Source organism: Hoplias malabaricus, chromosome 13 (assembly GCF_029633855.1).
Source record: "Hoplias malabaricus isolate fHopMal1 chromosome 13, fHopMal1.hap1, whole genome shotgun sequence".
Taxonomy (NCBI): domain Eukaryota; kingdom Metazoa; phylum Chordata; class Actinopteri; order Characiformes; family Erythrinidae; genus Hoplias; species Hoplias malabaricus.
Window position 1 is genome coordinate 23,525,544 of NC_089812.1, and position 13,095 is coordinate 23,538,638.

At 38.4% G+C, this 13,095-nt stretch overlaps 1 protein-coding gene across 2 annotated transcripts; it reads left to right on the plus strand.

The window, feature by feature from the left end:
* Nucleotides 1-842: 842 nt before the first annotated feature.
* On the plus strand, nucleotides 843-12,997 carry rogdi (rogdi atypical leucine zipper). 2 transcript variants are annotated; one of them, XM_066642986.1, is made up of 12 exons: nucleotides 843-1,028; nucleotides 3,062-3,133; nucleotides 3,734-3,816; nucleotides 4,458-4,512; nucleotides 5,115-5,195; nucleotides 5,813-5,908; nucleotides 8,398-8,496; nucleotides 8,768-8,881; nucleotides 8,982-9,031; nucleotides 9,601-9,727; nucleotides 9,964-10,049; nucleotides 11,562-12,997. In XM_066642986.1, the coding sequence occupies exons 1-11, from the start codon at nucleotides 963-965 to the stop codon at nucleotides 10,003-10,005; spliced, it is 885 nt and encodes a 294-aa protein (XP_066499083.1). In that variant the 5' UTR covers nucleotides 843-962; the 3' UTR covers nucleotides 10,006-10,049; nucleotides 11,562-12,997. The 2 variants fall into 2 exon arrangements, with proteins under 2 accessions (XP_066499083.1, XP_066499082.1); XM_066642985.1 differs by having other exon boundaries at nucleotides 9,964-12,997.
* The last annotated feature ends 98 nt before the right edge of the window (nucleotides 12,998-13,095 follow it).

Below are 13,095 nucleotides of genomic sequence, written 5' to 3' on the forward strand. Positions count from 1 at the left end.
CTCAAATTACATACTCGCACACCTTTAGGAACGGCTCCACAAGGGGTGCCATTCAGTGCTTCACATCAGAAGTTGGAGTGACTGTGACACTGTGTGAATCTGTCCATGAATGGGTGTGGGTGGAATGGACTGGTGCAGCTCCAAACTAACCAGTGAACCAATAGGACCAGGACCATGATTAGATTTTATATATAAATATATTTGTGTGTGTGTATATGTATGTGTTTTTAGTGTTCTCGCTGTGTCTGCACTGGTTTCCCAAAAACACATGTTGGTAGGTGCCGACTCAAAAGTGTCCATAGGTGTGAGTGAATGTGTGTGTGTGTGTGTGTTCTGGCCTTGCGCCCAATGAGTCCAGGTAGGCTCCGGACCCTCCGCTACCCTGAATTGGATAAGGTTGACAGACAATGCATGAATATTTTGCAGTGACATATTTGTATCCATGCTTTGTGAGAATATTAACTACCTTCCTTCACTATAAAGCGTAATGTTAAGACAGGCTTGTTGCACTCAAAAGACGAGGTCCCCACAATGTTGGTGTGTAAACAGATTTTGGTCCTTGCAACGTCATGTACTGGTATGCACACAAGCACAAGCGCGTTTTGATACACTTGTAGCACAATTTCTATCCAGAGATATAACTTGGTAATTAACACTACACCTAACATTAACATTAGAAACGCATGTTAAATTCGTAGTAAGTTATTACATTTTTAACTTTTAATAATATAGAATATTAAAATATTAAAGCAGTAAATAAATAAATAAATCTGGTCCTCACAAATGTTTAAAAACCCGCACGACCCACATCTACACCGGAAGTTGCGTGATTAGGGGCGGGGCTGTAGTACTGGTAAATAAAAGCTGAGTCGGGGGAACGTTAATTTCAGTTGTTATTTATATTGTTGTCTGTTTGTTGTTGTTTTTATCGTGAGCCCGTGCCTCTCGCCTCGCCGTTGGTGATGCTGGGCGCTGTCAGTGAAATCTCGAAGATGTCCGCAGCGAGTCACACAGAGAGAGCGGTGCTGGTGAGAGCTCATCTTTAATAATCATTCACACTTAGATTATTATTCATCTACCGTGACTTTCTGCGGGATACCCGTCTTCCCTGAGTATGCTTCCCTGAGTCCGCACACAGCTGTCCACACCTGCACCTGGGTCTTGCATAGGCTGTTCTTATGGCCTTTTGGGACTGAAAATCAGATAAGATTTTGCCCCTTCTGCAATTAAACGTACATCCGCTTTCCTTGCATTCTCACTGGACCGATATAAGCCTCTCATTCGTCTGCTAAATATTACAATTTTCAGTTCCCCCTTAAATCATGCAGCGCTTAGAATCAGTGGCACTGATATTGTCGTCTCATTCTCCAGTTTCTTGTTGAGATATCCAATTCCACCTTAAATAATGCAGCACTTGCATTCAATGGCCATGACGTTGTCGCCTTATTGGGATGTGCTATTTCACTTTAAATGGTGCATCAATAACGTCCTTTTACCTTGAATGTGGCTTATTTAAAAGCTTGTAATTGGAAAATCCCATTCCACCTTAAATGGTTCAGTGGTTACATTTTGAGAATGTTATTCCTTATTGGAATGTTCCATTCCATCTTAAATAGTACATCAGTTACATTCAGACTGGATTTGGCTTCTTATTTTTATATTTTCACATTCAATAATTCAGCTGTCTGTCACATAAGGTGAATTTCAATCTCATTGAGTGCAGCTTAACACCTCTACTATTTAATGTGGAACTTCAGTATGAAGTTGAAATATAGTCGTAGTAATAGTCGTTTTGATTTCATCATTCAAGGTGGAACAGGACATTTTTAATAAACCCATTTCAGTGTGATTTTAATGCAACTGCTAAACTACTTAAGGTAGAATGTAAATTTTACTATGTGAAGCAAGCCAATGTTTTTAAGGCACTATTTAAAGTGTAAAGGTAAATTCCTTTAAGAAGCAGGCGAATAAGACAATTTTAGTCTCATTAAAGGTGACTGCTGCACTACTTAATGTAGACATACTCAAGGACGAAGCAGATGAAAAAGAAGCCAGTTTAAGGCTCACTGGGTGTTAACTACTGCATCATATTCAGATTCAGAAATACTTTATTGATCCCAGAGGGAAATTGCTGTTGTTACAGTTGAAACCATTTATGTAAAGAATAAACACTCATAATAATAATAAAAAAGAAAAAATTAAAGTAAAAGAGAATTTTGCAGTATGTACACATTTACATTCTTAAAAATACAGTAAAGTGGCATTGTCTGTGATAATGAATATAAAATATATTGTTTAGATTATTGCACCTCTGAATTATTGCACACATTAAGAGAAACAAATCACAATTATTATTGTTATTGTACATATGAACAGTATAATGTGGTATTGAGTATTGCACGGATGAACCATGTTGTCACACTTTGAGAGAGGAGTTATAGAGTTTAATGGCCAAAGGTAGGAAAGACCTGTGGCGCTCTGTAGTGCATTTCGGTGGAATACATCTTACACTCAATATGCTCCTGTATTTCATCACTGTGTCGTAGAGTGGGTGGAAGCCATTGTCCATAATGTCCTGTAGCTTAGGACATCCTGCTCTCCGACACTGCCACCAGTGAGTCCAGTTCCACAGCCACAACATCACCGGCCTTACGGATGGTGGATGTTGCCTGTTCCTATTCCAGGTGAATTAGGAGCTCATAGTCATGAATTTGCAGCATATTCTGCTAATGATCACATGCTGCAAATTGTGAGAAACAAGATTTTTCAATTTCCTCTTCAGATACAAATTTGATTTGAGGTGCCCACTGTTCCTCATCATAATCATCTTCATCAGATATGAAGCTCTTTAGAGGGTGGAGGGGCTGGTGGATGTGGAGAGGGAGAAAATCTCTGCATTTTTGTTGTGGACATGGAGATACCTTGTTCCATTTACCACAACTGGAGAGAAATATAAGGCCACAGGTTTCTCCACAACCAACCTTGGACTTCACATTTATGGCTCAGTGATACTGTTGATTTATTCAATAACTGTCTTTATCCTTTTCCTTCGGACTTTCAGGAGGAGGAGTTTAATTGGCTCCTTAAAGAGGAGGTGCATTCTGTGCTGAAACAGCTGCAGGATATACTGAAGGTAGTTTTTTCATATGCATTTTTGATTTTGATAAATATAAATATCAAGCATTTAAAGGGGCAGTAATGATTTTTACAATAAAATAAGAAACATATAGATGTGAGATTTACTTATCCAGCTCATGAGGTGAGATTAATAGAATTGCTTTGTCCTTCCTGAATGAACCCGTTTGGAGTGTGTTCCCTACATTAGGGCAGCCGTAGTTAAAATTGATTAGTGCAGAATCTTTTAGACCTCCAGACCACTAGGTGTCAGAATAATGTCTGTTTGGAACACGAAGAAAAATAATTGGCGAAAAGGGCTATTAATATTTATTTTCCCTACATTTTGTGGTATTTTGTTGTTAGTATCTTTTATGATTTGTATACAAAAAGAAATTTCAATTCTCCTAAAAATAGAGAAGCAATGCCCTCTTCATTTGTTGTTTCCTCCCTGTATTACCCTAAACACCTTAACAACAGGAAAAATGATAGAAATTATATGTAAATTGGTAATAACGTTTTGACCAGTAAAAAAAAAACAACAACAAAAAAAAAACAAGCAAACAAAATTCGACAGATGGCATTAAATATGAATCTGAACATTGTATTTTTCTGACAGGAGGCTTCGAGGAGGTTTGCAGTTCCAAACCCGGGAATGGAGACACAGCTTAAACAAGAGAACTTCATCCTCGGCAGCTCTACGTGAGCTCTACTGTTTTTCTGTTTCCCTCTGTTTACACTGTCCGTGCGGTCATGTCTGTATTGTGTTGTGATATGATGTGAAATAAGGGCGAGGTGGCAAACACGGGCAGCTTGAACAAACCAATACAAAATAACCCAAATTAAAGTAGTAATGGTTAATTATGTCTGTGGTGCTCTCATCGTGATCTAAAGTCATTTTCTGAATTCATTTTTAATAAGAAAAGAAATGTTCTGGAGGCAACAAACCCTCGATTAATACCAATCCATTCAGAAGAAAGTAATTCTGTTAATTAAAAAAAGTTTAGTTTAAATGATAAACTAAATAATAATTTTTAAAATGGATCATTTGAAATAATATAAGATATAATCATTCGAATTATGGGTTTTGTAAATAATATTTATTTATTTATTTTATTTTTTACTTTCATTTATACTTAGGTAATTGAGATCAGATTACTTTTTTATTTCCCCTATTTTCTCCCTTCATTGTGGTCTGTTTTAAAGTTAAATGATAAATCCATGTGGGTTTTTTTTTTTTGTTTGTTTTGTTTTGTTTTTTTAAAAAAAGGCCCAGATTTGTTGGGTATGGGCCCTTTAATCCTGACAGAGCAGAATAATGGTCTTGTTGTTTTTGTGTGTAGGATGGACCAGGTCAAAGGTGTCCTGACTCTTCAGGGAGAGGCTCTGACTCAAGCTGTAAGTCTTACACAATTATATTGCTGACCCCTGCTAAAAGTTGGTCTTTAACTTCCTCCACCCAAGACAAGAGCTGTTTTCCTGTTTCTGCAACTCTGGAATGTTCTGCAATATTCAACTGAAGTTTACTCAACCCTTTCACCATCACGCCTCTGTTTATATGAGAAGTGGTGGACTGTACACAGACTTGAGGAGTCTGTGTTTCCAATGGTGGTGAATGGAACTAGACTGCACTATTCCAGCACACACCCCACATTTTATTCCCTCTCCGCCTCCACCATCTACAGAGTCTCTATAATGGCGATAATGATGAGGAGTAGATGATGCAGATTTTGTCCCTAGCACTCAGGGTGGAATTGGCAATGACTGATGATTGGGCTTTTAGAGGAAGACATCTGGTTCCATTCACCACCACTTTTCACTGGTCTGGCTCCTGAAGTTGAGCACATTTCATCACTGTGTTTGCATCTCAGCCAGTGGATTATTGGGGATTTTGGAAAGGCAGTGGAATTTAACAATGAGTTTCAGAATGAGCCACATGTATTTTTTTTAATCAAATTAATTTATAATCGTGTAACATATTTGTTGTTGTTTATTTGCAGGATATCAACATTAAAGTGGCTAAAAGCACTCAGGTCATGCACTTTGCCTTCCGCGACGATAAACAATGGAAACTTCAACAGGTGCATATTTTGTTTATTTCACAAGAAATCCATTCATCTGGTCTTAAAGGCGTAGTCAGCCATTTTCACCAATAATTCTGAAACAGTCGTTACACTGAAACCTAGTGGCCTCAAAGTACCAGGGATTCTGTACTAAACTTGTTTTAAATATGGCTGCCTCCATGTGGGGGACCCACTCTATGCAGCATAATCTGGTTCATTCAGGGACGATGAAGCACTTTGATTCCTCATCTGTTGTGAGCTGCATTTAATAGATAACACTGAAAATTCAGTAAATATATATTTAATAGACATTGATTAGAACTTTGGTGGAATGAATGACAGATGAACCTTTAAACACATTAAATAATCATGAGTTTCTTACACACGGTATTAAAATGTGAATAAGTAGAAATCAGCCCTGAGTTTAGAGCAGTCTTAGTCCTGTTTAGTCGGGTTTAGAACAGAAATAACCCTGTTTTAATACATTTTGTTAAATAAAAACACTACAAATTAAGTACTGGAATCATTGCTCCATGGTTGAGTCTTTGGCGGCTCTGCTGATGTGATGTTGAATGTTAGTTTAATGTGTAATGTTTCCCTCATCAAAGTGACACTGTTTTGTTTTTTTTCTTCAGATCCAGGACGCAAGGAATCATGTAAACCAGGCCCTGCAGCTGCTCAGCAGCAGAGATGAGAGCTATGAGTTTAAAACCGGAGCCGAGGTCAATAAGGTCAGTTTGCAGCTGCGAGGATGAGGGTGAAGTCTAACAGATATTGAGCAGTTCTGAGTAATAACTTTTAAATAAGAGTCTCCCTCCCTTTGTGCACATGGAGGTAAAGAGCTTTCTTAGCCTTGATAAGACACATATCTCTGTTCCAAACCCCCTCCTCCTTTGCCTTTTGTCACACTCTATCGCTTATAATTAGTTTGTGTGTCATGTTTATTTTTGTAGTTGTGTCCTTTTTTCCCTCAAAATGTTCAGATGTATCCGTAGTCTAGTTACATGTACAACAAAGATTTAGCAGCTTTCTGACTTCAGAAACACTCCCAACGCACAACCCTCTACATTTTATAAATCCCTGAGGATTAGTTTGGCTTTAAATGTTTTAGCAACTCATTTTATCCCATGTTTTCTGACTGGGTGGTCTTGCTTCACGGTGTAGGCTCCAGATCACCACATTAATGTGCACATGCACTGAACGTCGGATTATATGTGCCCTTTAAGTTGCACATATGCAGTTGTGGGTCCACCCCAAGACTGACCCCTCGGCTGAACATGAGAGATTTCCTCGGGTGTTAAACACACAACATGACAGATTAAAAAAATTATTTCACAAAGTCCTTTACAAAGTAGAAGGACTCAGACGTCAGAGTGTGGTGCTTTGTTTGCTTTGTCTGTGTTAAACGTAATATATTGCTGCTTTTGTTTCTACGTTGAGTTCAATCTAAGTATAATGAATCCAGCAGCACAGATTTCATAAGCAATGGGGCATTACATCATGATGTGTTTTTTGACAAGCAGTTGCATATCTATTTATTTATTTACCCCCAGTTTAGCCATCAGCAGATCTGCCATTATCTAGACCTCCCCCAGTCACACATGCTGCCCCCAGCCTGGGAGAGTGAGGGGCACATGCTTCCTCAGAGACATGTGGAGCTCTGCCATTTCTCCGCTGCTGATACACCATCACTGGAAGCTTAATGCCGCTGCATTGTTATGTCAGCTAATACATGCCTACAATTGCTAGTAGTGTGATAAGTGATAGAGAGAGAGCAAAGTCAGTTGTCGTCTTGGATTCCCAGCCTCAGACTAAAAGTACTAGTAGCACCAGGCCTGTCACAATAGCCATTTCTGTGGTGTAGTTGATATATTGCTCCAGAAATAATTGTGATAAATGATATTATTGTTAATTTAATACAAATGTAAGGCCACTGATACAATGATAATATAATAGTGTAATAATGCAGCTTAAAGAGCAATGAACTTTTAGAGCGAGCAGCTAAAATACTGGGGAAGTTAATTCTTATGTAAACAAACACAGTGAACACAGCGCAACAGTGAGGTCAGCAACAATTACTGAGGACATGTTTATATACTATATATGTACAATAAGTCAATAACATAATTATTGTGACAGGCCTAAGTAGTAGCTGCGTTGTGATCGAGTGTGAAGAACAAAGTGTGTTTCCAGATGTTCTCCTGATCACATGGATTTGTTAAATAAAAGCACACTTGATTTAACGTAATGAAGTTTTTAATAATCACTAAAACTAGGAATTGGATGATAACCTCAAACAATACTTGACTGTCACCAGGAGAGCGGTGGAAAGGGTTAAACCAACACCTTCACACATACATTCACTGGATTAAAGGGACTGGGTTTATTCTAAAATTAGATTTTTGTGTGGGGGTTGGAGGGGGTTAGTGCTCAGATAAATAGCTTTTTAAATCTCATTCTCTCAGGTGCCTTAATCTTTTGAACAGTGATGTTTATTGACTAGACATTCACTGCTCCACACAATCACTTGAGCTCATATGTTAGAATATTTCTCTTTATGACAACGTCAGGGATGCCTCAAAGTGTAGGTGCTAAAGGTTGGTTATCAACCGCATTCAAATGGAGGCCAGGAAACCACCGTGTCATGCTGTTGTATAAACATAGAGTAAAGCTGCTGCTTCTGTTTATAGCCATGCAAATGTGCATGTTTTACAGATAACAGTGTAGTGCAGTGTCAGAAACCAAAGAATCAGGTCTATTAGAGATCACTGAAGACATCCACACAGTGTGTGGGGGTGGGGGGGGGGGGGGGGGGTTATGAGAGCTGTTCCTACGGTCACCACCGTGCTAACTGTGGGCTAAGAGTTGCTCCTGTCCTTGGGAGACGTCGGTCTCCCCCACATCACACAAGAACATTGTTACCCATAACTGTTACCCGTATGTTAGCTGACATAACAGAATAAGTGATTAGTGTTCTCCTGCAAGCAGGTTGAGCTGCCCAGTGTTGTTGTGTTTGCAGCAGTTAGAAAAGAAGCAGAGGGTCTTCACACATCTCTGAGGAAGCATGCGCGCCTCACTCTTCCGGATGTGTCTCTGTGTCATCATATATGTGAGATTGGGAGGGGGGGGGTCCGGTTTTGACTAAACTTTGTGTGGGTTTGTTAAGGGCAAAGGAAGGGTACTACAAATCCTTAGTTATCAGTTTGTGTGTGTGTTGTAGCTGATGGACGCTGTGATGCTGCAGCTGACCCGAGCACGGAACCGTTTAACCACTCCAGCCTCGCTCACCCTCCCAGAACTTGCCTCCAGTGGGCTGATGGTAAATATATATTTATATTGTGTATGTGTCTCCAACAACAGCACCTGACCTTTACTAATGATTGTGGCTGAACTCCATCAGATCCTCATAGCAATCTTCCAACTTCTACTGTAAAGTCTTCCCCAAACAGTAGAGACTGTTACTGCAGCAAAGATGAACACACACCTGTTTAACACCCTGTTTAGAGCTGAAGCTCTAGTGTTTGGTCGTTTACTCAGCTAACATCTGTCCACAGCTGTGTAAGTGGTTTATCTGAACTCTGTTTCCTCAGAAAATGTTCGCTCCTCCTATGCCTGGAGATGTGATGGTCAACTTCTACATTAACCTTAGTAAACTGTGCTTAATCGTGTATCAGCTGCACGTCCTGCAGCCCAACACCACCAAGGTACACACACACACACACACACACACAAATATGTTTTAGGTTAGCTGATTATTAAAAAGCCTACCATTTTTAAAAGGTGAATTATTTTTATTCCCTATAGAACTTCAAACCAGCTGGGAGCTCAGTGCTGCATAACCCTGGAGCCATGTTGTAAGTGCTCTGTGAATTTCTGACATTGTTACCTTTACTGTGCTTATTTTTACTGTGCTCCTTATTATTAATAAACTAGGTATCTATATAAAAAGGGACTTATTACTGAAAATAAATCCCTAGTTTAGAGCATGTTCACATTTATGTGTAAGTCCTGAGTCCACCATTCCACACACTGTGAAACAAGACCACGCAGTGAGTTTTCTATGGGCTGCCTAAGTCAGAAAACACTGGATAAAACAAACCGTTCTGGATGTGCTCCGCTTCCTACGTCAAATGCAGAGGCTTTAGATTTGGCTCGCCCCCTCGTTTGAGTCTGTCCAGTCACATCGCTGAACCCGGGTTTATGTGAGAGCACAAAGACGAGATAAAGTGCATCCAAAAGACAGAACTGTGTTCCACTGTGGCGGTGTCTATGTGACAGTGTTATGACCTTTTTAACATGTAGAGGCATCAGTGGAAGAAATGACTGACAGCTCCTTTTAATTAAAGTAACTAAATATTAACTAAAATACTAAATTAAAGTTTAATTGTGTGTGTGTGTGTGTAACTGTTATTTATCTCCTCAGTGAAGCGAACAACACTAAGTTTGAAGTCAGTCATGTACACAAGGTGGAGTGTGTGGTTCCATGGCTCAACGACACACTGGTGTTCTTCACTATCTCTCTGCAGCTCTGTCAACAACTCAAAGACAAGGTGCGTGTGTGTGGCCAGATACATAATAAACACAAGTTAATCCACCTTAAATCAATACATTTAAAAGAGAACCTCCTGATGAACCCAGAGGCCAGTTCGCTCAGTTCTCTAAACCACACAGGGTTTGTAATTATTGATGTGTTTAGTTATAAATTAGCTTTTTTTTTTGTTTTCTGCAGCACACACACACAAAGAAAAGTGCTGACTCTGGTTTTTTATGTTCTCTTCATTTGCAGATCTCTGTGTTCTCCAGCTTCTGGAACTACAGGCCGTTTTAACCTCACTTAAGACCCACAGACCTAAGGCTCCGTTCACACAGCAGGTAAAAGTGTCCAAATCCGACCTGTTACTTCACGTGAAACTGACACTTTCGGTTTGGCTTTGGCCCCTTTTAATGTGTTCTTCTGAAAATCTGGGCTGTAGCCAATATACGATTCCATTCAACTCTACTTTCCTCATAATCTCCCGCTGAGGGGCTAGACAACAGTGAGGAATAATCTGTGCACAAATATCCAAAGCATTTTCCTTTTAATTTGAATTCATTGAATAGAAAATGGACATTTCAATGCATTTTCATTTTCTAAAACATGTTGGGAGATGGGGAAAAACACCTTAATCCACTTTCTTTTTGAGAAAAAAAAACTCATGGAAATTGGTGTTGTGTTCAGAAAATTTTAAAAAGAAAACAAAACAAGAAAAGAGCTCATTTCTCAACACGTCTGGATCAGGTTCCTTTTTTTTTTTTTTTTATCTGAAGCTGCGTGAATGTGGATCAGCTGAAACACTAAACTCCTTGTCAGCCTCTTTGAACACCCCGTTGTGGTGTAGTGCATGAAGAATATACAGTTTATAGTCACTGACTTTTGGAATCAGTTTGTGTTTATTATACTGTTAAATATTTATTTTACTCTCTATTTCTGACAAAGAAAACCATTCAGGAAAATAAAGCAGGTCGTTGTGTGATACAGTACTGCACCTGTCTGTTTTCCCCTAATCCAACATTTAAAACTAAAAACACCTCAGAGGAACATAGATGGATCCTTCCCTCTGGTCAGAATATGTGAAGCATCATTCTTTGGAACAGGTCAGTGTAGGACTGCGATCTGTTCAGTTCCGAAATCCCTCACATTCAAAAGTATGAATGGAATCTAGTCAGAAAAGTGGATTTGGGCCATTTTACCTGCTGTGTAAACGCAATGTAAATGTGTATTGAATAAAGAGCATTATCTAAAAAACATAATCACTACACGCTGGGAAACACCACGCAGCTAAGTCCACATAATTTGTGCAGCTTGCTCTGGGACCATGCTTATTTTTGTCGTTATGTGCTGCGTGTGTAATGTATCTATATTCAGAATATTTCAGGGGTAGAGAGAGTGTATAAACCACAGACTGAGTTATTTTTGAGTAGTTTGCCAACACAACCCACATTTGCCTCCACAGGGAGCTACAAGGGTTTTGCGTTAAATCCTTCAGGTTTCACACATTCCATTCATTCCTTTATTTCCTCCACAAAATGTGAAATATGATCTTGAAGGGGAATTCCACAAATTTTCCAAAATTCTTTTATGGATTAAGGGTTAAAATGGAAACAGAGTGAGTTTTATTGTAGAGAAACTGACAGAAATGTTCAGTTTTGGTGAATGGAACCAGATGTCCAAAGAGTTGAGTCATTAGTAATGTAACATAAACAGGAGTTGGCGTTCTCCTCCTATGAGTGTGTTGAGCAGACAGAACAGAGGATTTATATATATATAAATAATTATTTGTCATTGTTCAATATTAAAATCTTTAGATGAGTGGAGGTGGATAAAATGCAGGATTTGTTTTGTAGACGTGGAGACACCTGGATCCATTCACCACCACTGGAGAGAAATGAGTCTCTACAATCAACTACTGCTCACTAGATCTCTGTCCATCACTGTTTACAGCTCACACACTGATTTATGGAGGGCTTTGAAAGAGTCGGTGGACATTCTCCTTAATTGTCTGAGTGATATGATCAAAACTATAATAGTGTAGTTTAATCGTTTAATAGTTTAAATCCATTCCTAACAGAGCTGATTGTTAATCTTTTGAGTCACAGGGGATTTTCAATGTGGTATTGGATCAGTTTGCATTTGGAACTTGAACAATGCTCCTATCAACTGAAATAATCTAAAATCTAATCCCCCTGAGATGATGAGCAAGAATATTCATCTGTTTCTAGATGTTTTTCCCTTGTTTTTTTTACCCAGTTAAACTGTTTCATTCCACTGGTTTTTTACTTGTTTCAAGCTTCTGTTCTGTTCGGTTTATCTTAATGTTGACATTTTTCCTCAACTGCATTGGGATTAGAAACAAATCAAATTCTCTCTCTCCTTGGAATAAGACACTTTCTGTGTAAAACATTCTAGAAACAGGTGAATAATCTAATAACATGTATACAGCGACCTCAGAATGAAAATAATTATAGATATTGACTGGATTTAAGATGATGTCACTTGTTGTGTAACTCATGGACAACACTAAACAATCTGAGGCTTTCGCTTCTCCTTCCTTTTTGTCCTTTTTTTTTTTATTTTTTTTTTTATTATTATTTGCATCACTCCAAAAATGTATGTTAACTTAGCGGCTCAGACTTTAACAACACTTTCCATTTAAACAGCATTCTGTGACTATAGAATCAGAAAGTACAACCAAGTTTATTTATCTGGTCTGATATAGTTATATGCAAAGGTTTGTGCAGCTCTGGTCTAATGTACATTTGTGTTGATTTTCTGGGTGTGTCAGAGAAGTGACACTCATCCCTCTACAGAGAACACAGAGAGTCTAAGTTAATAATAAAGAACTGGGCTATATTAGCAAAAATATGGCATATTTAAATTGCGTAGGCACACCGTTATACATGGCACCACTCTGCAGTGACTCTCGCTCATGTAGTTTGCAGTAAGGACATGGGATTTTTGTGTTCTCCTCAAAGCATGTAGAGCTGATGTGAAGGATGAATTAAATTTTTCACTCAGAAAATCTATTTAAAAATTGCATTTTACAGGAAGTGCACACACTTTTCCACGGTTCTCAATCCATTTTTGGTTAATAAATAATTTTTTTGTATGTGGTTAATTTATTCAGAGGCTTTATTTATTCGAATGTTACATGCACTTGCTTTTGGCCTGATGTATTGTTGATTTTCATGTTAATTATAACACAGAACAAATATGTAAATCCATGTTAGACATTCCAAGTTCAATGCTGAATGTGTATTAATTGTGGAATAAAGTTATTAAATGCAACTATTTCATTGTTTCAAATATGTTCAAAGATGAAAATTTTTAAATGAATACATAATATACATAAAATTTATTTTTTTTATAACTATGCATGTT